This window comes from Cavia porcellus, unplaced genomic scaffold, assembly GCF_034190915.1.
Source record: "Cavia porcellus strain 051 isolate PalLab524CR breed Dunkin Hartley unplaced genomic scaffold, mCavPor4.1 scaffold_15, whole genome shotgun sequence".
Taxonomy (NCBI): Eukaryota; Metazoa; Chordata; class Mammalia; order Rodentia; family Caviidae; genus Cavia; species Cavia porcellus.
Genome location: NW_026947498.1, coordinates 72,384,604 through 72,406,214, shown reverse-complemented (window position 1 = coordinate 72,406,214; position 21,611 = coordinate 72,384,604). Strand labels below are relative to the sequence as shown.

Here is a 21,611-nt window from a genome sequence, read left to right as displayed (position 1 = left end):
TGTTTGCAGCCTCGCTGTTTGAATTCCCACTTTACATGTTCCATTTTTGTATCTTGAACTATTTGTAAAACGACAATATGTAAACATCAACTAGTGATTTCTTACTGTTTATTTTTTCTCTCAATGTATGTATTATTTCTACCTATTTTCTGTTTTGTTTAGTCTTTAATAAAATAATAATAATAAAAAAGAATTCAGCATGCATGGTTCCTCCTGGTTCCAGTCACTGACCACATGAGAAAGTCATAGAAATCAGAATGCTGAAAAGGATGGCTTTCTGCAACTCAACAGTCAATGCCGAACACTTACCAGACAGGCTGCTATCACCAGCCTTTCATTCCAAACAAAGAACCACAACAAACTACTACTCACACAACTACGAAACGAGAGCAAAGTATCAGTGTGCTAGCGACACACATGCCTGCCACCCAAGCATTCTGGGAGGCTGAGGCAGAAGGGTCAAAAGTTGCAACCCAGTCTGAGCCACTTAGTGACCCTGTCTCAAAATAAAAAATTTAAAAAGGCATGAGGATATAGTTTAGGGCAGAGACTCGGGGTTCAATCTCCAGTGTGATCAAACGGTAAAAACAACATATTAATGTGCTATCTCAATGACATGTAAAACTGAAGGCTTAGTTATTATATAACAGATTGTAGCTTATAAAAGGCAGGGTGGTGACTGACAAGTCAAGAACGTGCCTTTAGTTCTGAGATATACCCAAAGTACTTAATTCTGGTTAAAAAAATAATAAAATACACACACATATGTAATGAGCTGTTCCTTTATTGGAGGTTTTAAATTTTAACTTGGCATGCGAAAAAGCTACATGTGACAAACTACATACTGACATCAGAAAAACATTGAAGATATTGGTTATGGTACTTAGAAACATACAGGAACACCATTTACATTTTAATGTGATTTTGTGTTTCTTTACTGTTTTGTTTTTACATAATTTGATGTGTTTCAACCCTAACATAAGCATAGAGGTCCTCTGCAGCATATTCTTAGGTCTCCTTCTTTACTAAAAGTATCGGTGATTAATAGGCAGCCGTACCCTAAATTTCTGCAAGAATTAAAGTGAATACTGAAACCTCACATCTTTCAGCCAGAAAAATAAATGGCTAGTTCAGAAATTCCCTTGCATATTCATACACCAAACTGTGGACCCTGGAGCTCTGAAGCTGGATGGCGTAAGGCTGTGAGGTAGGGGTGCAGATAAGGGACTCAGTCATAATGAACCTTGCGCTTGACCACCTCGGAGCCCGGCAGGTCTCCATTGGAAAGCATCTGAGGTGAAGGCGGCCTGCTTTCCCCAGCACATTTGGTCGTCTTCATCATGTACTTTCGAAAGGCCTTTTGAATAACAGCAGCACCCTTTTCCTCTGCCTTTCTCTTGGTGGTGGTGACTATGGGTTCATATAACTTCTTGAAAGGATTGGCTTCCATGAACTTCTCCTCCATCATTGCTTTCATAGTGTCCAGGCCACTGGACTCTCCGAGGACCCTGGTGGTGAAAGCAAAGAGGATATCCATGCAGTGCAGGCGATCGCCACTCACCATAGGCAAGTCCATTACCAGAAACTGGAATTTATTTGGTTTTGCCACACGCAATGGCTCAGGCAAGGCATCGGCAAAGTCAGAAAGGGCAGAATAATGGATAAACTGTGTTGCTTTGGGGTCAAACTTCTCCCAGACTTCATAGAATATTTCAAAGTCATCTTCACCCAAAGGCTCTTCACTTTCTTCCGTGGCTACATTGAAGTTCTCTAGAATTACAGCAATATACATGTTGACAACGATGAGAAAGGAGATGATGATGTAACTGACAAAGTAGGTTATGGCTATGGCAGAGAGGTAAGGTCTCCCTGAGGAGTTAAGTCCCAGCATGGGGTTAAGGAGAGAATCCCAGCCTGCGGATGTGGTTATCTGGAAGAGACAGAGCATGCTGCCACCGAAAGTATCGAAGTTCAATATGTCATCGATTTCACCTTTTTTCTCCATTTCAGAAAAACAGTTCATACCCAAAATGGCATAAATAAACATAACCAAAAAGAGTAGAAGACCAATGTTGAACAGCGAGGGAAGGGACATCATTAGAGCAAAAAGGAGAGTCCTGATTCCTCGCGCCGCCCGAACAAGTCTCAGGATTCGGCCAATTCGAGCCAAGCGGATAATTCTGAGGAGTGTTGGAGGGAAAAGAATGGTCTTCTTGTGCGCTAAGGTAATCAGTGCACCTGGAGAAGAAGGGTTGGTGAATTTCTGTTAGTCACACTGATTTCAAACCCAGTCCATCTTCTGCTTCAGAGTCCCCATAGAGCCAATTTTTTATTAATATTTAGTACTTTGTACACAAGATAATATTCTAATATCAAGGAAAATACATATTGCTGCCTTAATTTGAAAAATAATTTCCAAGATAGGGAATAATTTCCAGCTTTAGATAGAATGCATAAAACATTGATGATAATCAAGGAAAGGGATTCAGCTTATGAATGGCTATTTTGTGAATTCTTTCACTTAATTAAAGTTTATAATCTGTAGGATTTTAAAAAGCCACTTATGGGGTAATAAATGCAATAGTTCTCCATATGAAAAGGTAAATAGATGAACCATACTTTGAGTCCTTTAGAGTGCAAGGAGAAATTTTTGCTATTTAGTGCGTAACTTGAGCCTGTGTTGCCAATTCAAATTGTGGAACCCTTAAATGCAGAGTTCCTCAAAAGGGACAAGCTCTTAATTTGTTTACAGAAATTTGCACACAGTCCTGCTACAGGTGAGAAAGCTAACCTGATGAAAGGTATACTGTCTGTGTAGCGTGGAGGGCATCATGGTATTGGGATGCTTCTTTCCAAGCTAAAGCTGCTTAGGAATCTCACCTTTGTCAATGTGCTCGCTCCAACAATTTTTGAGTCCAAGCTCACAAAGCTTAAAGTGTGAAATTGAGAGATACTTTCTCTGTTGCGGACATCCCAGAAATCACAACACTTCAAGCAGAGTTTTGGGCAAATAGTTGAATATTTGGCCTAAAATGTCACCTGTTCTCTCTCATTGCCCATCCTACTGCCAGCTGATACAAGGATTTAAAGTAACTCACACGTGGCCCAAATATTATAGAATGGCTGGGACATGCCTGCCTCGTGTAGACACAACTTTGTTCTTGTTCTGAGAGTCCTCTAAGGTCATTAAGGGTCACGGGCAGTGAAAATGCTTCTGCCGTCACTAGTGACAAAAGAAAACTAGTGGATATACCTCACTGGTGGCCCAATTGTGCCAAAGTTCAATTCACTCATTTCCTGACAGTCGGCCTTGGCATGATGTGAAATGTATTAAGTGCCAATTCAGCAGCATCCATCCCGAAGGCCCACTACCTTCTCCTCAGATACTTTTTTCATTAATTGAGCCCACAAAACTGTTCATTCATTGAGCTCTATTCAGTTACTTTCACTATCTTTTTCTGACATTTTAAAATAAGTGAATTTTAATACCTCAACTGGATTGTGAACTCTTAATAGAAAGAAGCTGACATCAACCCATACTTTTAAGATACAATATTCTAAAAGCTTGGGCAGGAGCTTGGGAGAACATCAAAGCTAAGAGCTAGATGGCGGCGGTACTGGCCAAGGGACATAAACTTTGGCTCACACTGGCAAGTAGGATTTGGCTTAATGTGTGGATTTTCTCAGACATGGGTGCAAGTGCTATTAAGTATGTGTAAGTGCAGTGCTGTGGCAGCTGTTCAGAGGACAGATGTAAGATGTTTCCATACACTGTACTCTACCTGCTGAGGCCTCGAAAGAGTAGTGGAGTGAACACATTTTTTTCCCTATTAATGGAGGGGCTCTTTGAGTAACCAGAGGGGCTGCTCCACACTCATTTTTTGACTCATTTTTGACTCATTTTCTGACTTCGATTGCTGCTGCCAGTTTCACCAGCGCATGTGATTGGAACTGACCAGCAAAGATTAAGGTTTATCTGTTGTGAGCATGTGGGAAGATCTGCTGTCAAACTGTCTGCACAAACTTCATGGCTTGAAACCAGAATGGACTGTGAGCTGTAACACTCTTTTGCTCTCTGGCAGATTTGCATTGGTACAGCAGCATCAGGAACCACAACATGTTAATCTAATGTGTCTCGTGCATCCTTTCTGAGATTGCACACAAGCATCCACTTGTGAAATCAGTGTTCGTTTCTTCATTGCTTTTTGAACTAGAAGAGCTCCTAAGCAGTTTGACATAATTATAAAAAGGCAAATTAATGATTTAGCTAAAATTAGACTTCAAAAACTCCAAAGTAAACTCCAAAGCTTTTCATTGCAAAGTTGTGTGTGCATTTTATAAAAGTGTCTATGGCAGGTGCTAAGGTTGTAGTTCAGTGGGAAGAGTTTATGCTTAGCTTGTACAAGGTCCTGGGTGTGACACCCAGCATACACATGTACATGCACACACACACACAGACACAAAGGCATATGGCAATAATATTTTCTCCTCTATACTTGTTCTATAAGCCACACCGTTTAGGTAGCCTACATACAGTTGTAGTGCTTATAGGATAAGGCTGGTTGATGAATGAGTTCAAGGCAGTTCATGCAAGCATAGTTTACACTATGACTGGAATAAGCATGGGACTCAAAATAAAGAGAAGATACTGCTCGCTTGCACTGATACTTTTGATAGCCCAATCTTAGTGAGCCATGCGCCTGTACAGGACGGAGGGGAAGTCCAGCAACTATGATCTGGAATCCATGCAGATGTTGAACAGAAGAAAATCAAACATACCAAATGCCAAATCCTTCATTCTGTAAAGAGGCTCATTAGGACTCAGAGTTGCACAGGGAAGGTAGAACTTTGACTGACTTACCTGGATAGGTCAAACGTCACCACATGACTTCTAAGTCATATTCAGTTTGTACATCGTGATGGAATAAATTTATTTCAGTTGTGTACACAAAGGAATGGAAAATGTTCTGTATTGTCATGGTTTATGTCTGTGTCCTCCAGGCCTCATGAGTTTGCATTGTGCTTTTGTGATTGGTTCATTGTCTAGTGCTTGGATTGATGGTGTCAGTGCTACACCCACATAGGGGTGGAGCCAGGATGTAATGTAATGGCAGGAAGAAAGCATGTCTGGCTCTTTGCTGGTTCTGGCTTGCTGTTTGCACCCGCCATGAACTGCAGCCCAGCCACGCCCACTTGCCTTGGAGCCAACTGTGTGGACTGAAACCTCCAAAAACTGTAAGAAGTAAACCTTTCCTTTCCCAACTTGGGCTTCAGGTATTTTGTCTCAGCAAGGAGTAAAAAGTAACTAAGACATGTATCTCTTAGCAACCTGAGTAGCATTAATACACTCATTTTTTTCCACAAACTACACTGAGTCTAATTTGTTGCTTTATGAATTTCTTGGACACACTTGTACAAGGTACGAGTTGCAGGTTTACTTATGGTTCTCAGTTTTAAAGCTACTCTGCTGCTGAGTTTACTTACTAACAATAGAAAGAACCACGACCACACAGTCAAATAAATTCCAGCCATTGGTGAAGTAATACTGCCTCAAAGCAAAGATTTTGATGAGACACTCTACTGTAAAGATGATCACAAAGGCCGTGTTGAGATATTCAAGCACCGCAGTCGTGTAATCCGACTGGTGTCGTGTCTCAACCATCATGCAAAGCATGTTCAGGGCAATGAGACTCATGACGAAAACATCAAAAAGCTGGTGTGTGACCAGGTCGAACACAAGACCTTGACATTTGTTCTAGCGGAGGAAGGGAGGGGGAGAGAGAGAGAGAGAGATTGTTGATTATTTTGAGTTTTAAAAATGAAATTGCAAAAAAAAAAAAAAAACGAAATTGCACACATTAAAATGGAACATTCATAGAGCAGAAATTGTTTTTCTTACAATTAAGGCAGATTCTTGAAAAATACAGACCTTTCTCAAAAGGCAAAAAATTCTTGATTCTTTTCATTTAAATTTTCAATAAAATTTAATTAGTTGAACAAGGAGCTTCAATTAGAGTGCTTGGTCTTATCATGTTAATTTCACTTCAAAACCAAACTATAGATTAACGAATCTTGCTAGCAACATAACTTTGATATGATTGAGTATGTTATTTTGGTGAAATAAAATAGTTCATGTTGGATTTAATACTGAAAACATGAACCTTGATCTCTATATTTCACCTGTTTCTGATTTTTTATTTCAATAACATTAATACAGAAAACACCTACTTATTTAAATAATTTGCAAAAAAATAGAATGAACAAGTCCAAGGCTCTGTTTGGCAGATCACAGTTATAATTTATACTTAACAAAAATCCTGCATTCAATTTTTAAATTCTTATTAGAATATGTTAGATAGGATTCTGATCCAATGATTAATAGGAAAATGGAAACAATAAAATTGATTGTATCATATTATTGCTGATGTTGTTCTTGCATATTGGCTTCTATGTAGATGGCCATGCTGCCTATGATGTGGAGGCTGCTCTGGTCCAGGTTCCAGTTCTAGTTTGCATGACTGATCAATCATGCACAGTGAAATGACTCAGTTGTTCCACTATTTTCTTTAATAGTGGCACTACTTTTGTTCTTGACAGTGAGAACTGTCCTTAAACACAAACTTGGACTCTTAAATTGGATGGCATTCAGGCCAGGGATTTAGCTCAGCAGCTCAAGCACTTGCCTGGGAAGCATGAAGTTATGAGTTTGATCCCCATACCAAAAACAAAACAAAACAAGAAATGGATGGCATTTATGATTATACATGGATTGTTTTAGGATTATTTTATATTATTGTTTAGTCAAAGCATGAATTCACTATTCTATTTAGGGAACTCGTGAACCCCTAAGAATACATCTTTAGACCTACCGGGGGTCTATGAAGATAATCTGTGCAGAACACTGCACTGGTTTGTAGTGGTAACAGTAAAGATACAGAAGGTAGGTGTAAGAGATAATGTGGAGCTGAAGCAACAGTAGTCAGGGAGGATGCAGAGAATGTTATGGTTTGGGTCTGGATGTCCCCCCAAAGCCTCATGGAGTCAGGGAGGCAGGCTTCTAAATGTGAATGACTCACGGTCCAATGCTGCGACTATGGGTGTGAGTGCTACACCTAAGTGGGTGTGGCCTAATATAGTGTCAGGGACAGAGAGAGTCTTCTCTGCATGCTCCTCCCTTTTTGTTCTTGTTGCTTGTGCTGTTTTCTGCCACCATGAACTGTTGTTCGTCTGCCGTGTGCCACTCTGCCTTGGACCCAACTGATTATGGACTGAAACCTCCACAAACTGTGAGCTAAGTAAATCTTTCTTTCCTAAACTATTTGGTCTCAGCAATGAGAGAAAAGTAACTAAGACAGGGAGCTATGGAAAGATAAGGCTGAAGCTATTGTTTCTGGCAGGTGGCTCCATCTAACCACCTAAAGAGGAACTACATATGAGACCTGATCTCAAAACGTTGAGCTAGAGATGCCAGTGGAGCATCGGAGGGCCATGACCAGGTAGAAGTATGTACACGGAGCAGAAGCTGGAGCGGAGATGTGAGTTCAACAGTGCCAACACGGACGTGACTCAAGGTCACGAGTGAATGTTGCTGCTCAGGAAGAGTAGGGACTATGAGACTATGGACCATGAGAAGGCAAAGGTCAGGAATAACTCCAGGGGATGCCACATTTACATTAGTAATTTTTACCCTATGAGCTGGGAGCTCTAGGCTTCTATCAAGGAACCAGAGGAAAACACTGGAAAGTCAAGTGCATTTCCTATGTGAGAATGTATCTGTGAAGGCAAAAGGAACCAGAGGAAAACACTGGAAAGTCAAGTGCATTTCCTATGTGAGAATGTATCTGTGAAGGCAGCAAAAAGATGCAAAAATGATACTTCAAGAAGGCAGAACAAGGGAAAGAGGAAATATATGGCAGGGCAATGGTTGGCTTAGTTGATTCTAACATTTAGACAAATGGAGATCAGAAGCACACATTACCTAAAACTTTAGATGATTAGAAAGCATTTCTTGTCACTTTGGAATGTACAGTGACTCTCAGATTTTTAATCCGAGCAATGAAGCTACCTTGTAGGGATGCATCAGAAAAAATTAGAAAAGGCTCCAAATTGTTTCCTGTATTTCTAGAGTGAAACGCATCAGCACTCAGGCTGGAACAGCTGGATTTCCCTCCCCATGTTCTATTTCTATTTCTTTATTCCAAAGGTCAAAATATGGTATTTTGATTTTAGAGATTAAAACAATGTCTGGGGAGGTAAAGTTATAAGTACAGAGCTAAGGGTGGATTTGAAGTCTTAACTCAGATTTAGACTGAAGGTAATTTTATATAATATTCTAAGTGCGCCCACACGTTGGGACCTGCCATGTAAGGTCCGTGTGGGATCTTCCACTGGTGGCATCATGTCAGCAACAAAAAATTCAGGTATTTGGTTTCTGGCCTATCGATGCTCAGTTGCACTTTACAATCCAATGCTTTCAAATACAGTAGGGCGTCCATCTCCCCAGTTAAATCTCAAGCACAGAGCAGTACTGGGTACTTCTGTCTTGACCCACAGCACTGGATTAAGTCAGATTCGCAGACAGCAGGGTCAGCAAGTTAGGACTCACAGATGAAACCCAGCCAAATCTCTAGTTTCACTTCATTTTGCCCATGATCTCAGAACGGCTTCTGCATGTTTAAATGTTCAGAGAAAAAAGTCAAAAGAAGAATAAACCTTGTGAAACATGAAAGTTCTATGAAATTCACATTTCTATGTCCATAAATAAACGCAGTTGTGCTACACCAAAATCACACTGACTCGCTCTTTGTCATCAGAGCCGAGTACAGTAATACAGAAGCAGAGGCAGAAACCACAGGGCAGCAAACACTAACTTACTGGCTTACTGTCTGTGCTTTACAGAAGAGCCCTCCACCCGCTGATACCCAGAGCTGTTGTCAAGACTTGCACAGTGGAGATGAGTGTGCAAACCCTTGCCCTCACACCAGTCATTGCTTTCACACTTGTAAAGGACAATGTAAATACATTTTAAACCACTTAAGTTCAAACAACCTACTAAGTTTGTGTCATGGCAAGCTGTATACACTGAGCACCTACTGTTTGTTCACCAAAAATTAAAGTTGTTCTCCAGGCTGGTATTCATAAATACGAATACCTAAATTTTTAAGGACTTGTGTGTATCTGGGTTCTTGAGTTTTTAGATAATTTTAACATTTCTGCAAAGCCCTTCTATAAATTTGGATGGCTTTGCAGAAATCTGATTTGCTCATAATTGCTTATCAGAGCTACATATTTAGAATCATTCCATTGTTCTCACCAGAGGCCTTGGAATTGGTTTCAGAGGCTTTTTAGTTCCTAATTTTTTCATTGCATTATAGTATTTCTTCTGTTCTTCTGTCATAAAAATGTCTTGGCCACCTAAGTACACAGAGGAGATGAGAGCCAATTACCTTTTAGAATCAAGTTCTAAATTTTTAGTAACAATTTTAAACTTTCATTACATTTATATGAGCAGTTTCAAAATTTGGAACATAAAACAAAAGAAGTTGGACTTACAGAAGAACTAAAAGAAAATAGTTTTTAAGTTAAGGGACACGAGAAAAATAAGGTTACTTTTAACGGTTATGTTTCACATTTTGTAATAAAGATTATAGATTGCTTACAGACATCCCCCAGAAACACATAAAATTAGAAAAATGTCAGGTTGCATAAGTTAAGCCAAAATGTAACAATAATAGGAATTAGAGATGGAGACAAGATGGCAGAGTGGTAGCAGCAGTTCGTAGCTTCTCCATGACCTGGAATCAATACAGCTGGAAAACAGATACTCAACGAGAAAGAAAAGAGCTCCAGGAATGAAGAGACGGGTGATAGGAAAGCTGAAAGTCACAGAGAAACAGACGGGCACCACAGAGAAGAGAATGTACCAGTCTGAAACACCAACCCTCACGCCCTGGTGTTAGGGGAACCCAACTCTGTGAATATAACATGAGCCCAGAGAGAGCTAACAGACTCAGTAATACCTGGGCTAGCAGTTCTAACCCCAGGAAAATTCCACGACTACTGCAAGCTTAAACCCAGTGTGGGGTTTTATTCTGTAAGTAATTCCTTTTGGATGGCAAGGTAGTTTTGGAAAGGAAACTCAGTGCAGCGCTCACTGTGTATCAGAGTGCAATAACTAGGAACCATTCCGAGATGAGCCCTGCTGTTTAAGTCAGACAAGTTACACTTCACGATCTCTGGAGACACTCCATCCCAGTGACCCGGAGTGACACTGGGGAGACAGGCAGCGGTGGCACAGACCTCCCGAGAAGTTTAAGCAGCTGGGAGCGCAGGCTGTGGAGGACGCAGTTCCTGTCCTCTGTGCTGTGTGGCTTTCTGAGGGGACTGGGTCTGAAACTTCCAGGGTCACGTTCCGCAAACTGGCTGGCTTTCCTTGCGGTCTCCTTCCAGCACAGAACTCAGTAGTTAAGCTTTCCCCACCTGCCCAGGATTTCAGAGCTACGCCTCTGCCTGGATGTTGGCCACATCTCTGGGTTTACTTGCTGGAGCAAGTGAGAACCATTTACTCACCTACTGACCAAGTTATTTGGGAATACAGTGGCTGGGGATCTACAGAAGGTCACAAACCCCTGAAGCCTCTAGAGTGAACACAGCCTCGGGGCAGACAATGTGTCATTAACTGGCCCCACCTAGCAGGAACGGCAGAGCAGGACTCAGCACTCACAAAAAGCGTGTCAGTGGGTTTGGAAACAGAGCAGGGCCCCGTGCAGCTCACCAATCTTCCTCCATAGCTGGTAGATTACAATACTATACATGCAGAAAAGAAAGCTTCTCCACATGAACCACCTTGACGTAGAGAAAGTTTGGGGACTTTTTTTTTTCATTTTTCTTTTTTCTTTCTTTCTCTGCTTGTTGTTTTTCCTGTTACTTTTACCTAATTTTATCTACTTTTAAAATTCTTTAATTGTAGTTTCATTTCACTTCATCACTTTACCCCTTTTATATTCTCTTCTTTTTAAATATTCTGCTTCTTTCATTTTTCTTTCCCTGCCCCTCCATTTCTATAATTACTTTATCATTATTATTTTTTAACTTTTATCAAATTTTAACTTTTTGCTCAACTCTGTATCATTACTGTTGCTTTTCCTATTATAAATGGTGATTCAGTTAGTGCTTTTAACTGGTATTACTGTACATCAATATCTACTTTCTCTTTGGGTTATTATCATTTGTGTAGTTTTCTCCTCTGGTGGCTGGAGATCAAGCACTCAAAGGAGTCTGGACACTAGGCCCTTAACATAAATGTGGAGAACTACATCCAGATAAAGGCACAAACCTTAACAGAGAAACAAGAAGTATGCGAAGACAAAGCAACATGGCTCCTCTGAACACAGACACTGAAGTGGATGAAATGCTGGAAAAACTTAAAAATTCTGATTTTTTAATGATTAATGACTTCAAAGATAAAACTAATGTGTGAATGAATTAAGGAAGATAATGCAGAATAGGAAGGAACAATTCAAAAAATTCTTCGATGAAGAACCAAACACAAATCATGGGGGGAAGTGTAAGAAGTCAAATAAAGACTCAGTGAAAACTCTTACCAACGTACTCAATCCAGCAAAAGGAAGAATTTCAAGGCTTGAACACAAGGCTGATGAATTATTATATTTAAACATTAGTAAAGAAACAGTAAATTATAAATAAAACATCTAAGAACCAGGAACATACTTAAAATGTCAACTTATGAAATTTTGGTCTAGAAAAAGGGTGCCAAGACTCAGACTAATGGCACAGAAAAACACTCAATGAAATAATAACACTTACCCTATCCTAGGAAAAATATGAACATTCAGGTACAGGAAGAATTTGGTACCCCAAAAAAGGTATGACCAGAAAAAAACCTATCCACATGACATTATAGTTAAAATGTCAAGAGAACAAGAAAAAGAATACTGAATGCAAGACAGAAGAGCCAATTGATATGTAGAGGCAAACCCACTGAAATAACTGCAAGCTTCTATACAGAAATTCTAAAGGTGAGGAGCACACAGAATTCATTCCAGAACCTCAGATATGATCACCAAAGCTGTCCTTCCGAACTGAAGGAGAAATAAAGAACTTCAAAGATGAGCATAAAGTAAAGAAATTCATGATCACTAAGCCAGCAATGCATAACATAATTAAAGGAATGATACACACAGAAGAGGAAGAGTAGATTGCCTACTGGGGATTAGGAAAAATCAAACATTAGAAACAAAACAAAATACAGAATTTTTGCCTGGCACAAGGTCAATTCTTGGTATAAAAGCAAGCAAGACAACAAACAAACAAAAAAATAAAAAGCCAGGAATTAAGTGCATGTCTTTCAATAATAATTGACTGTAAATGGTTTTAATTCTGCAATTAAGAGACAAAGACTGGCAGACTGAGTTAAAAAAACAAGATCCAACTCTCTTCTGCCCGTGGGGTCAACAAAGACATGCAGGCTGAAAGTAAAAAAATGGTAAACAAGATTCCCTGCAAACGGAATCTGACAAGCAGGGGGGCTCTACTCACATCTGACAAAGCGGACTTCAAGATGAGAGCGATTAATGAGTGGATTTCAAAATTAATGAGACAGCAATTATTTTTACTACCTATGAATAAAAGTAACAATACATTGAGAAGGCATAATAATTGTAAAAACATATGTGCTAAACATTGGGGTGCTCAGTTTCATAAAACAAACACTGCTTGACATAAAGGGACAGACCAGTTCCAAAACAATAGCAGTAGGTGAATCCAAGACTCCACTGTCATCAACAGGTAAGTTATCCAGATTTTAAAAAATCAAAAAAAGAAACATCAGAATTAAACTATGCCATAGATCAAATAAGGTTAGCAGACAGCTACAAAGCATTCCATCCAATGACTACACGATACATGTACTTTTTAGTAGTTCAAGGAATGTTTCCCAAAATAGATCACATTTTAGGGACACAAAGGAAGTCCTATGAAGTACAAAAATATTGAAATAATTTCTTGCATCTTACCAGACCATAATGGAATGAAACAGAAAGAGAAACTATACAAACACATGGAGGCTGGATGATCACTTTTGAATGATCAAGGGTCATTAAAAAACCTGGAAGACAATTTAAAAATTCCTAAAATCAAACAAAAATGGAAATAAAATATACCAGAACCAGACGGATAAGCTTCTGGGCCTATATGACTTACCAAAATTGAACCAAGAGGTTATAAAAAGTCTAAATGATCAATAACACACAACAAGATTAAAATAGTAATAGAAACTGAGGCCCAGCCAGGTTCACTGATGAATTTTACCAACCTGTAAAGAAGAACTATCACTACCAGTGCTTCTCAAGCTAATCCACAAAATAGAAAAGGAACACTTCCAAACTCATTTTATGAGGCCAACATCAATCTCCCTGATACTAAAAGAAGATAAAGATACAACTAAAAAAGAAAGCTACAGGCCAGTATCTTGATGAAGATGAAAAAGCCTGTAGTAAAATACTGGCAAACTGAATTCAACAATACATTGGAAGGATCATACACCATATTAAGTTGGTTTCACTCCAGAAATGCAAGCATGACTCAGCATCTGCAAATCAGTAAGTGCGAATCAATTCATAAACAGAATCAAGGATAAAACTACACAATCATCTCAATTGATGTATAAAAAAGATTTTGACAAATTTCAGCACGCTTCATGATCAAAGCCCTGCAGAAACTAGGTATAAAAAGATGGTTTCTCAACTTACCAAAGGCTACCTACAGTAAACTCAGAGTAAGCATCAGGGTTTTCCCCAATTTGGGGGAAAAACCTTTCATTTCCTCTAAAATCAGGAATGAGGCAAAGATGTCAACTCTTGACAGTCCTATTCATTGTAGTATTTGAAATTTTAGCTACAGTAATTAGATAAGAGAAATAAATAAAAGTGATACAAATAGAAAGGGAAAAAATCAAATTATTCTTATTTGCAGATTATTTGATGCTATACTTATAAGATCTTAAAGATTCTACTCTAAAGATTCCACCAAAAGATTTTTAGAGCTGATTACCAAATTCAGGAAAGTAGCAGTATACACATTTAAAAACCAACAGCTTTTCTATGCACTAATAATAAACTAGCTGAAAGAAATCAGGACAACAATTTATTCAAATAGCTTTAAAACAAAACCACCTTTCAACCTAACCTAAGAGGTGAAATACATATATAATGAAAGTTTAAAAACACTACATCAAGAAACTGAATAAGACACTAGAAGATGGAAATGCTTCCTACATTCACAGATTGGTACAATTAATATTGTTAAAATGGCCATGTTGCCAAATGTGACCTACAGAGTCAATGCAAGCCTCATCAGAATTCCAGTGACATTCTTCACAGAATTAGAAAAACAATCTTAAAATTCATATGGAAACACAAAAAGATCTAGAACCTAAGCAAAAAGACCAATGCTGGCTGGAAACATCACAATACTTGATTTCAAATTATACTGTAAGGCCGTAGTAACAAAGATACCATCGTACAGGCACTTAAACAGGCACGCAGATCAGTGGAATAGAACAGAGGACACGGAGCAGACTACACAAATACAACCATCCGATTCCTGACAAAGGAGCTAAAAGCACATTGGAAAAAAGGCCGCCTCTACAACAAGTATGCGGGGAAAACTGAGTATCTATATATACATTAAAATTGCATCCCTATCTCGCACCGGGTTAAAAAAAATTAACTTGAAATGGATCAAGGACCTAAGTATGGAACTTTAAGGTTTGTAAGCAATGTAAGAATACACAGCGGAAACACTTGAAGTCACAGGCACAGGCAAAGACATCCTGAATGCAATTCCAATGACACATGAGATAATCGCAAGAATCAAAGGGATTATATCAAATTAAAGTTTGCCCATAGCAAGGGGAACTAATCGAGTGAAGAGACAGCCCACACAGTGACAGGAATCTTCAGCAGTCAGTCATCTGACAGAGTATCAATAACTAAAATATATACAAAACACGAACATTTGAACACCAAAACATCAACCCAATCAGTAAGTGAGGAAATGAACTGAATAGACTGAATTCTCAAAGTGTAAATGACAAATGAGTATTTTTAAAAAGCTCAACATCTTTAGCTACTAGGGAAACACAAATCAAAAATACATTGAGATTCCATCCCATCCCAGTCAGGATGGTCATCATTAAGAATATAACAACAACAACTACTACTACTACTACTACTACAACAATAAATAAATTCTGGTAAAGATACAGGGAAAAAGGAAGCTTCTTACACTTTTGCTGTGAATGTAATCCCCTATGGAAATCCATATGAAGCTTCCTCAAAAAAAAAAAAAAAAATAGAGCTATCATATGACCCAGCTCTACCACTCCTTGGTATATACCCAAAGGAATTAAAATCAGCACACTATAGGGATACTTACCTGTCCAAGTGTTTTTGTAGCACGATCATAATAGCCAAGATATAGAGCCAGCATAGGTGTCCATGAACAGATGAATGGGTAAAGGAAATGTGGTGTATACACATAATGCTGTATTTATCATTCAGCCATAATGAAGAACAAAATTATGTTATTTGCAAGAAAATGGGTGGAAATGGAGAGCACCATGTTAAGTGAAATAAGACAGGCACAGAAAGAGAAATATTGCATATTTTCACTAATATGTGGAGTTTAAAAGATGACGAAGATAGAAGGGAAGACTATTCCTAGACAAAAATAGAATAAGGGGAAGGGCTGGAGGGAACGAAGGGTGGTGGTTATGATCGAAACACATACACATGTAAGAAAATATCAATTGAACTCCAGGACCTTAAAGAATTAATGCCACTAATAAAATATATTTATAAAGAAAATAAGTAAGAAAAGTTAGATTAAAAAATCCCAGAAAATGGCAACTGAAATTCTCTGAAATACATATTACACTACTAATAAAATTATATTAAATCTGTCCAGATTTAATTTACAGAACCTTAAATATTGCACTACTGAACAAGAAAAAAAGATTGAAAAAATGAACTGGGATTTTCACTTTTGAAAAATTCAGAGGCCAAATGTCTAGAAATACCAGATAATATGGGAGAGAATTCTTTCTAAATATATAGCTGAGCTTGCACAGAAATAAGACAATCAAGAACATTAAACTAGCCCCAGAGCTGTGGTTGGCCTGAAAGCACTTACTGAGCTCTGTCAACTAGGATCTGAGTTTTAGTAACTAGAAGGAGACTGTGGAAAGGGGCTAATACGAAAGGAAAGAGAAGCTGGCAAGGGCCTGACACTATCTAAGGCCACCAATGAAGGGGTGAAGAAGAAAACAGTCTATCTTTGGCAATGAAATACAACCAGGAAATTCACAATCTGGTTAAGGAGTAAAAACCCAGTCTTCTCTGATACCTGTAGACAAAGGCAGGGCCCAGACACACACAGTCCTAGCAGCTGACCTAGAAAGCAACTAGATGTTGCAAGATGCTGGTCAGAAATAAATCTTTTAGTAGTCATATTTGTCATAATAGCATTAATACTGTTATTCTAAGGTGGTCGTGCGTGAATGTGCTGTGGAACAGACAAAATGAGTAACTCTGGGTAAATGTAATTTATCATAACTTTCTATGCCCTTGAGAGCCAGGCTTCTCAGTGTGGAAAACAGAAAAGACAGATGTACCAGAAAAAACATTAAATGAATGATCAGTGTGCTATTTCTACATATGTATTTTCATGTATACTGAATTTGAAGCAGCTCCCTATGAAAAAGCTAGAAACAGTGACAGTAAGCATATCAGATTATGATCTTAGAACACCATTTCTCACAAAACCAAATCAAACTAAACCCAGTAGTCCTTAAACAAATGGTTGATGCCGGATCTAAGGCAGAAAAGGTACAACTACACCTGGAACATCCTGTCACTTCAGACGATGAAGAAGCTGCCAAACGAAGGCTCTTATTTGGATCTTGAGTTAAAAATAAGACCAAACAAAGCTTTAATAAAAATGAATAAGTAAATGAGAGAAAAATTAATAAATAAATCTTTAAAACCATTAAAGGCTCAGGGCACCCGGAACATAGAATGAGTATTTGATAAATTTAAAGAATTCATTTCAAATGTGTGGTTTGACTGTGAAATTATGGTCATGTTTTAAATAATATATATTCTAAAACTGTTATAATGAAATGATATTATGTCCATGACTTGCTCCACAGCACATCTAGTAGCAGAGATGAATAAGGATATAGATGGTACAAAGATGTTCTTAAATCAGTAAATCCTGTGCTAGGTGATGGATATTCTAGTATCATTCTAGAATACTCTTGTTGGAAATTTTCCATTATAAAAAACAAAACAGAATAAAAGGATGCAATGAACTGATCAAAATAATAATTTCTAATCTAAGTTTAAATTTAAAAATCAAACATATTAGAGGGCTTATACTAAATTTTAGGTATTGATTGCAATCAAATCCCTATTACAGAGGTGACTCTATGTTGATCACATCCTCCTGATTGGCAGAATATAGTTGTATGACAATAGTAGATGACACTTCCAGTGGATGCCAGGCAGGCTAGCTGGTACCAATGTCCATTATGGATGAATTACATGAGTCCAACAAGAAGATTAAAAGGAGTCTGAAGTGCCTTTGGTCTATAAATGCAAGAAAAGAAACCCAAAAGAACAAGGTTGGGAATTTGACTCTGTAAAAATACTAATACTTGATTCTAACAGAAGTCAAAATTCTAACAGAAGTCAAAAAGTCATTACAAAACTGTAAGAAGTATGTCACAAATTGGACATATGCTAAAATGCATAGGAAAAGATGACAGCCTGCCTTAAAAATAGGCAAGAGATATAGACAGACGATTCTTAGGAAGTGGTCTTGGACATTACCTATGAAAAAGTCTAACCTTACTAATGATCAAATAAATAAATACAAAACAATGAGGTAATACTTTCTCCCATTGGTCTAGAAAAAACTGAATAAATTATAACAATGAGAAGAGAGTTAACAGGCATTATTACATCATGCCTTGCACAAAGAGGCTACTGGGGCTGGGGATTTAGCTCAGCGGCATAAGTGCCTGCCTTGCAAGCAGGTGGTTGTGAGTTTGATCCCCAGTACCAATAAAAAGAAAAAAGAAAAAAAAAGTGTAAAAAAAAAAAAGGATACCTGTGAAAGTACTTCTAAGAGATAATTTGTCAATATCTTTAATGACTTCAGTATTCTAAGCCTAGAAACTTTTTCTGAGTAAATAATCAGAAATACACATTCTAAGAATGTTCGTAAGTTTTGCAAAAGAGCAAATTTAAAAATGACCTAAATGCCCACTGAGGAATGATAAGAGAATTTATGGTCTATTCATAACATGTAATAAAATTCAGCCCTGAAAAATTTTACAGGGAAAATGATTTTATGACATAAGCTTATAACAGCTCAGAAACTACAAAATTAAAAACATAGGAGGAACACGGTCAAACAGAGGAGGAGTCACACAGTAGGGATTCAGAGACAATCAACCCAGGTAACTTTCTACACCTTGATAGGAAAAATCAGTTTGAAAGAAAACACTTATAGAGTAAACAAAACATCTGGAATGGAGTTAAAAAGAGGGGAAGTAGCCCACCAGGGCTGGTCTTCAGGTCCTCAGCCTCACTCAGCCCAGGAATGGCCATCTTGGGAACTTCCCAGAACCCCAGAGAGAGAACCAAGGAGTGCGTAGAGACTAGATTCCTGGGGTAGACTTGAGGCATATGGACCCCTCCATCCTTCATCCCCTCGCTGGACACGGAGAATGCTGAAACCACGTAGCGTCCTCACCAGGAGCCAACAAGGGCTCCCTCCTCCTCCTTCTGACCTCAGACAGTTGGATGATAAACAAGTGAACAGCCACTGCTGCTTTTGCCTAAGTCACCATCCACATTGGGCCTATTTAAGTCCCAACTAAGTGTCTCAAACACACCTGATTCACTGCTGGATGCTTTGAATTTGTCCCAGCACCAAGCAGGACCTCCATCTGGTACACACAGCTCAAACTGGTTCCCTCGAGTCTGTGTCTGATACCCTGAGATCATTTGAGTCTCCTCCCATGGCTCACTGCTCCACTGCCACCTCCAGATACACCAGAGATTTCCTAGGCATCCTGGGTGTCCACAGAAGCCCTTGGCTCATATGAGTCTTCAGCTAGTACTCTGACCACTCAGTCCCACGCCCACTGGAGCACTATCTCATACCCAGCACTGGGGAAAGGTCCACCTCATTTGCCTGGCGTCCCGAGACTACATGAGATTCCAACCCAAGCTCAGCATACTCAATGGGCCCCAAGGAATCTCATCAGTCCCAGGCACAGCTGGGTCTCCACTCAGTGTCAGGGACTGGCAAGAGCCTCTATCTGGTGTTCTGAGCTGGTCCCATGGACACAGGAAAATCCACCGGGTATTTAGTACTGGTCCCAGACCAGCCAGCTTCATGTCAGAAGTCCCAAGCCTGCTTGAGTTTCCCCCTAGATTCTAAGGCCCCACCACTTCCCTGGGCCTGTGCAAGGTTTGAGTGATTGCCAGAGACTGGACTGTAGTTGGGGGACCCATTAAACAGAGGAGTCACACACAAGCCCATAGGCAAGTAAACGGGGCAGAGAGAAATGGGATCTGGTGGATTAAAGACTGCAAGCTCTGGGGGCGGGGGACATTACTCTGGAACTAGGCAGGATATTTTCTCTTTTTTCTCCCTTCCTTTGACTGTTTTTCTCCTTTATTGGTATTTTTAATTTCATTTGGTAGAGGCTGGAGTTTTATCACCCATTTTCTTATTTCTCTCTTTTATAATATTTCATTAAGTTTTGCACCTGAGATTTTTTTCTTTTTTTTTTCTCTCTCTTTTAAATATTAGTTTTATTGGTTGGATTAGTTCCCCTTTCTTTCTCTCTTCCTTTTTTACTTGCTGTCTTTCAACTTGTTTCCTTAGTGTTTCTTTATTTCTTCTAGTTTAATCTCTATTCCTTATTATTTATCTTTTTCCTAGTTGGTTTTCTGTTACTGTTCTCTAATCCTAATTTTCTTTATTCCTTAATAGAATCGTTTATTTCAGTTTTGCCACTTTCTTCTCATCTTCCATTAATTTTTCAGATCCTGTTTTTTTCATGTCCCCATTCCTACACCACCATCCTTACTAGTATAATCACTAACACATGTAAGTCTATAGGAGGTTAACTGTATCTTACTACAGCTGAGGACTGCTCTACTGAAGTAGCATATCAATATCAGGTTGGTATTAGAGTTTGTACTATAACTATACATCTTGTTTTTATGGTTAAAGCTGATACAGTGTTAGTTATTAGAGTCTGTCATTATCCAGTTTGAATTTGATGCTATTGTTGCTAATTTTACTACTTTATAAAGGTCACAAAGTTGTTGCTCTCGACAGTTTTTCTCTGTTTTAGTGTTTAGATTGCCTAGGGGTCATAAACAATACTTCCCACGCATGGTGGTGCACACTCTAATCTCAGCACTAGGGAGAATGATTCAGGAGGACTGCTGAGAGTTTGAGGCCAGCCTGAGCTACATATTGAATTCAAGGCCAGCCTGAACTACATAGAAAGACCCGGTATCAAAAATACATACATAGGCCAGGGATACAGCCCAGTGGCATAAGCATCTGCCAGGCAAGTGTGAGGTTCTGAAATTGATTCCTACTACTAAATAAACAAACAAATGAATGAACAATACTGCAGCCTATTACCAAATAACTGGGTACTGAGCCAAACAGGCTGAATCCTTTCCTTCCTAATAACCAGAGGTGCTTGGTTTTTGAGACAGACCAAAGGCTATTATCTAGCTACATCTGAAGGACATCTCTGAAAATTAGATATTACTAAAAGAGGACTTGAGGCCAGCAAAAAAGGTACCCACATAAGCAATGTGCAGCCTCAGCACAGAAAACAAACCAGAAAAAGAGAACACATGGAAGCTAAGTGCCTCTAAAAGCTCCTAACTACCCACAGCAAATCCACACAGCATCAAGGGGGACAGAAATCAAGAGTCACACAGTTTAAATATCTGAAATAATGGCAATGGTGGTAACAAAACTGATCAATAAGACATTCGATTAATTCAAAACAAAGATAAGTAAGCCAATAATTCTAATAAAACAAATGATCAGCAAATCAAGAGGTGATGCTAATAAAAAACTAAAGGAGCATCAAAAAGAGATATAAGCCATAAATGTCCAAGCACAGTAAAGAATTGGAGTTTATAAAGCAGCTTCAAATAGAAATTCAGGGGGTTAAAAACCTGATTGAAAGTATAGGCAGCAGAACTGACAAATGTGAGGACACAGCATCAGACCCAGAAGACAGGACTATGGTTGGTAAGCAACTAATGAGAGACACACTAAAATTAACAAGGGAACATTACGAAGGTATCCAGCAGCTGCTAGATCATGCAAAGAAGACTGATCTGAGGTTAACTGGAAGCAATGAAAATTTAGAAGACAGCACAAACAGTATGATTGCAAAGTAATAACAGAAAACCTTTCCAGCTAAGGAAAAAGAATTTAACATACAGGCAAGTGAGGCACGTAGAATCCTGAATAGC

The 21,611-nt window shown here is 38.8% G+C and overlaps 1 protein-coding gene across 18 annotated transcripts in view; it reads right to left on the bottom strand.

The window, feature by feature from the left end:
* Positions 1-766: 766 nt before the first annotated feature.
* Positions 767-21,611, bottom strand: part of Scn11a (sodium voltage-gated channel alpha subunit 11) — a 209,677-nt gene continuing 188,832 nt past the window's right edge. For 17 of the 18 annotated variants that reach the window (XM_063225143.1, XM_063225138.1, XM_063225142.1 and 14 more), the window contains 3 exons: positions 9,314-9,414; positions 5,485-5,755; positions 767-2,238 (listed from right to left, as the gene is read on the bottom strand). In XM_063225143.1, coding sequence (XP_063081213.1) covers positions 1,229-2,238; positions 5,485-5,755; positions 9,314-9,414 — 1,382 coding nt within the window. In that variant the 3' untranslated portion in view covers positions 767-1,228. The remainder of the gene's footprint in view (positions 2,239-5,484; positions 5,756-9,313; positions 9,415-21,611) is intronic. The other variant, XM_063225157.1, reaches the window with a different exon arrangement.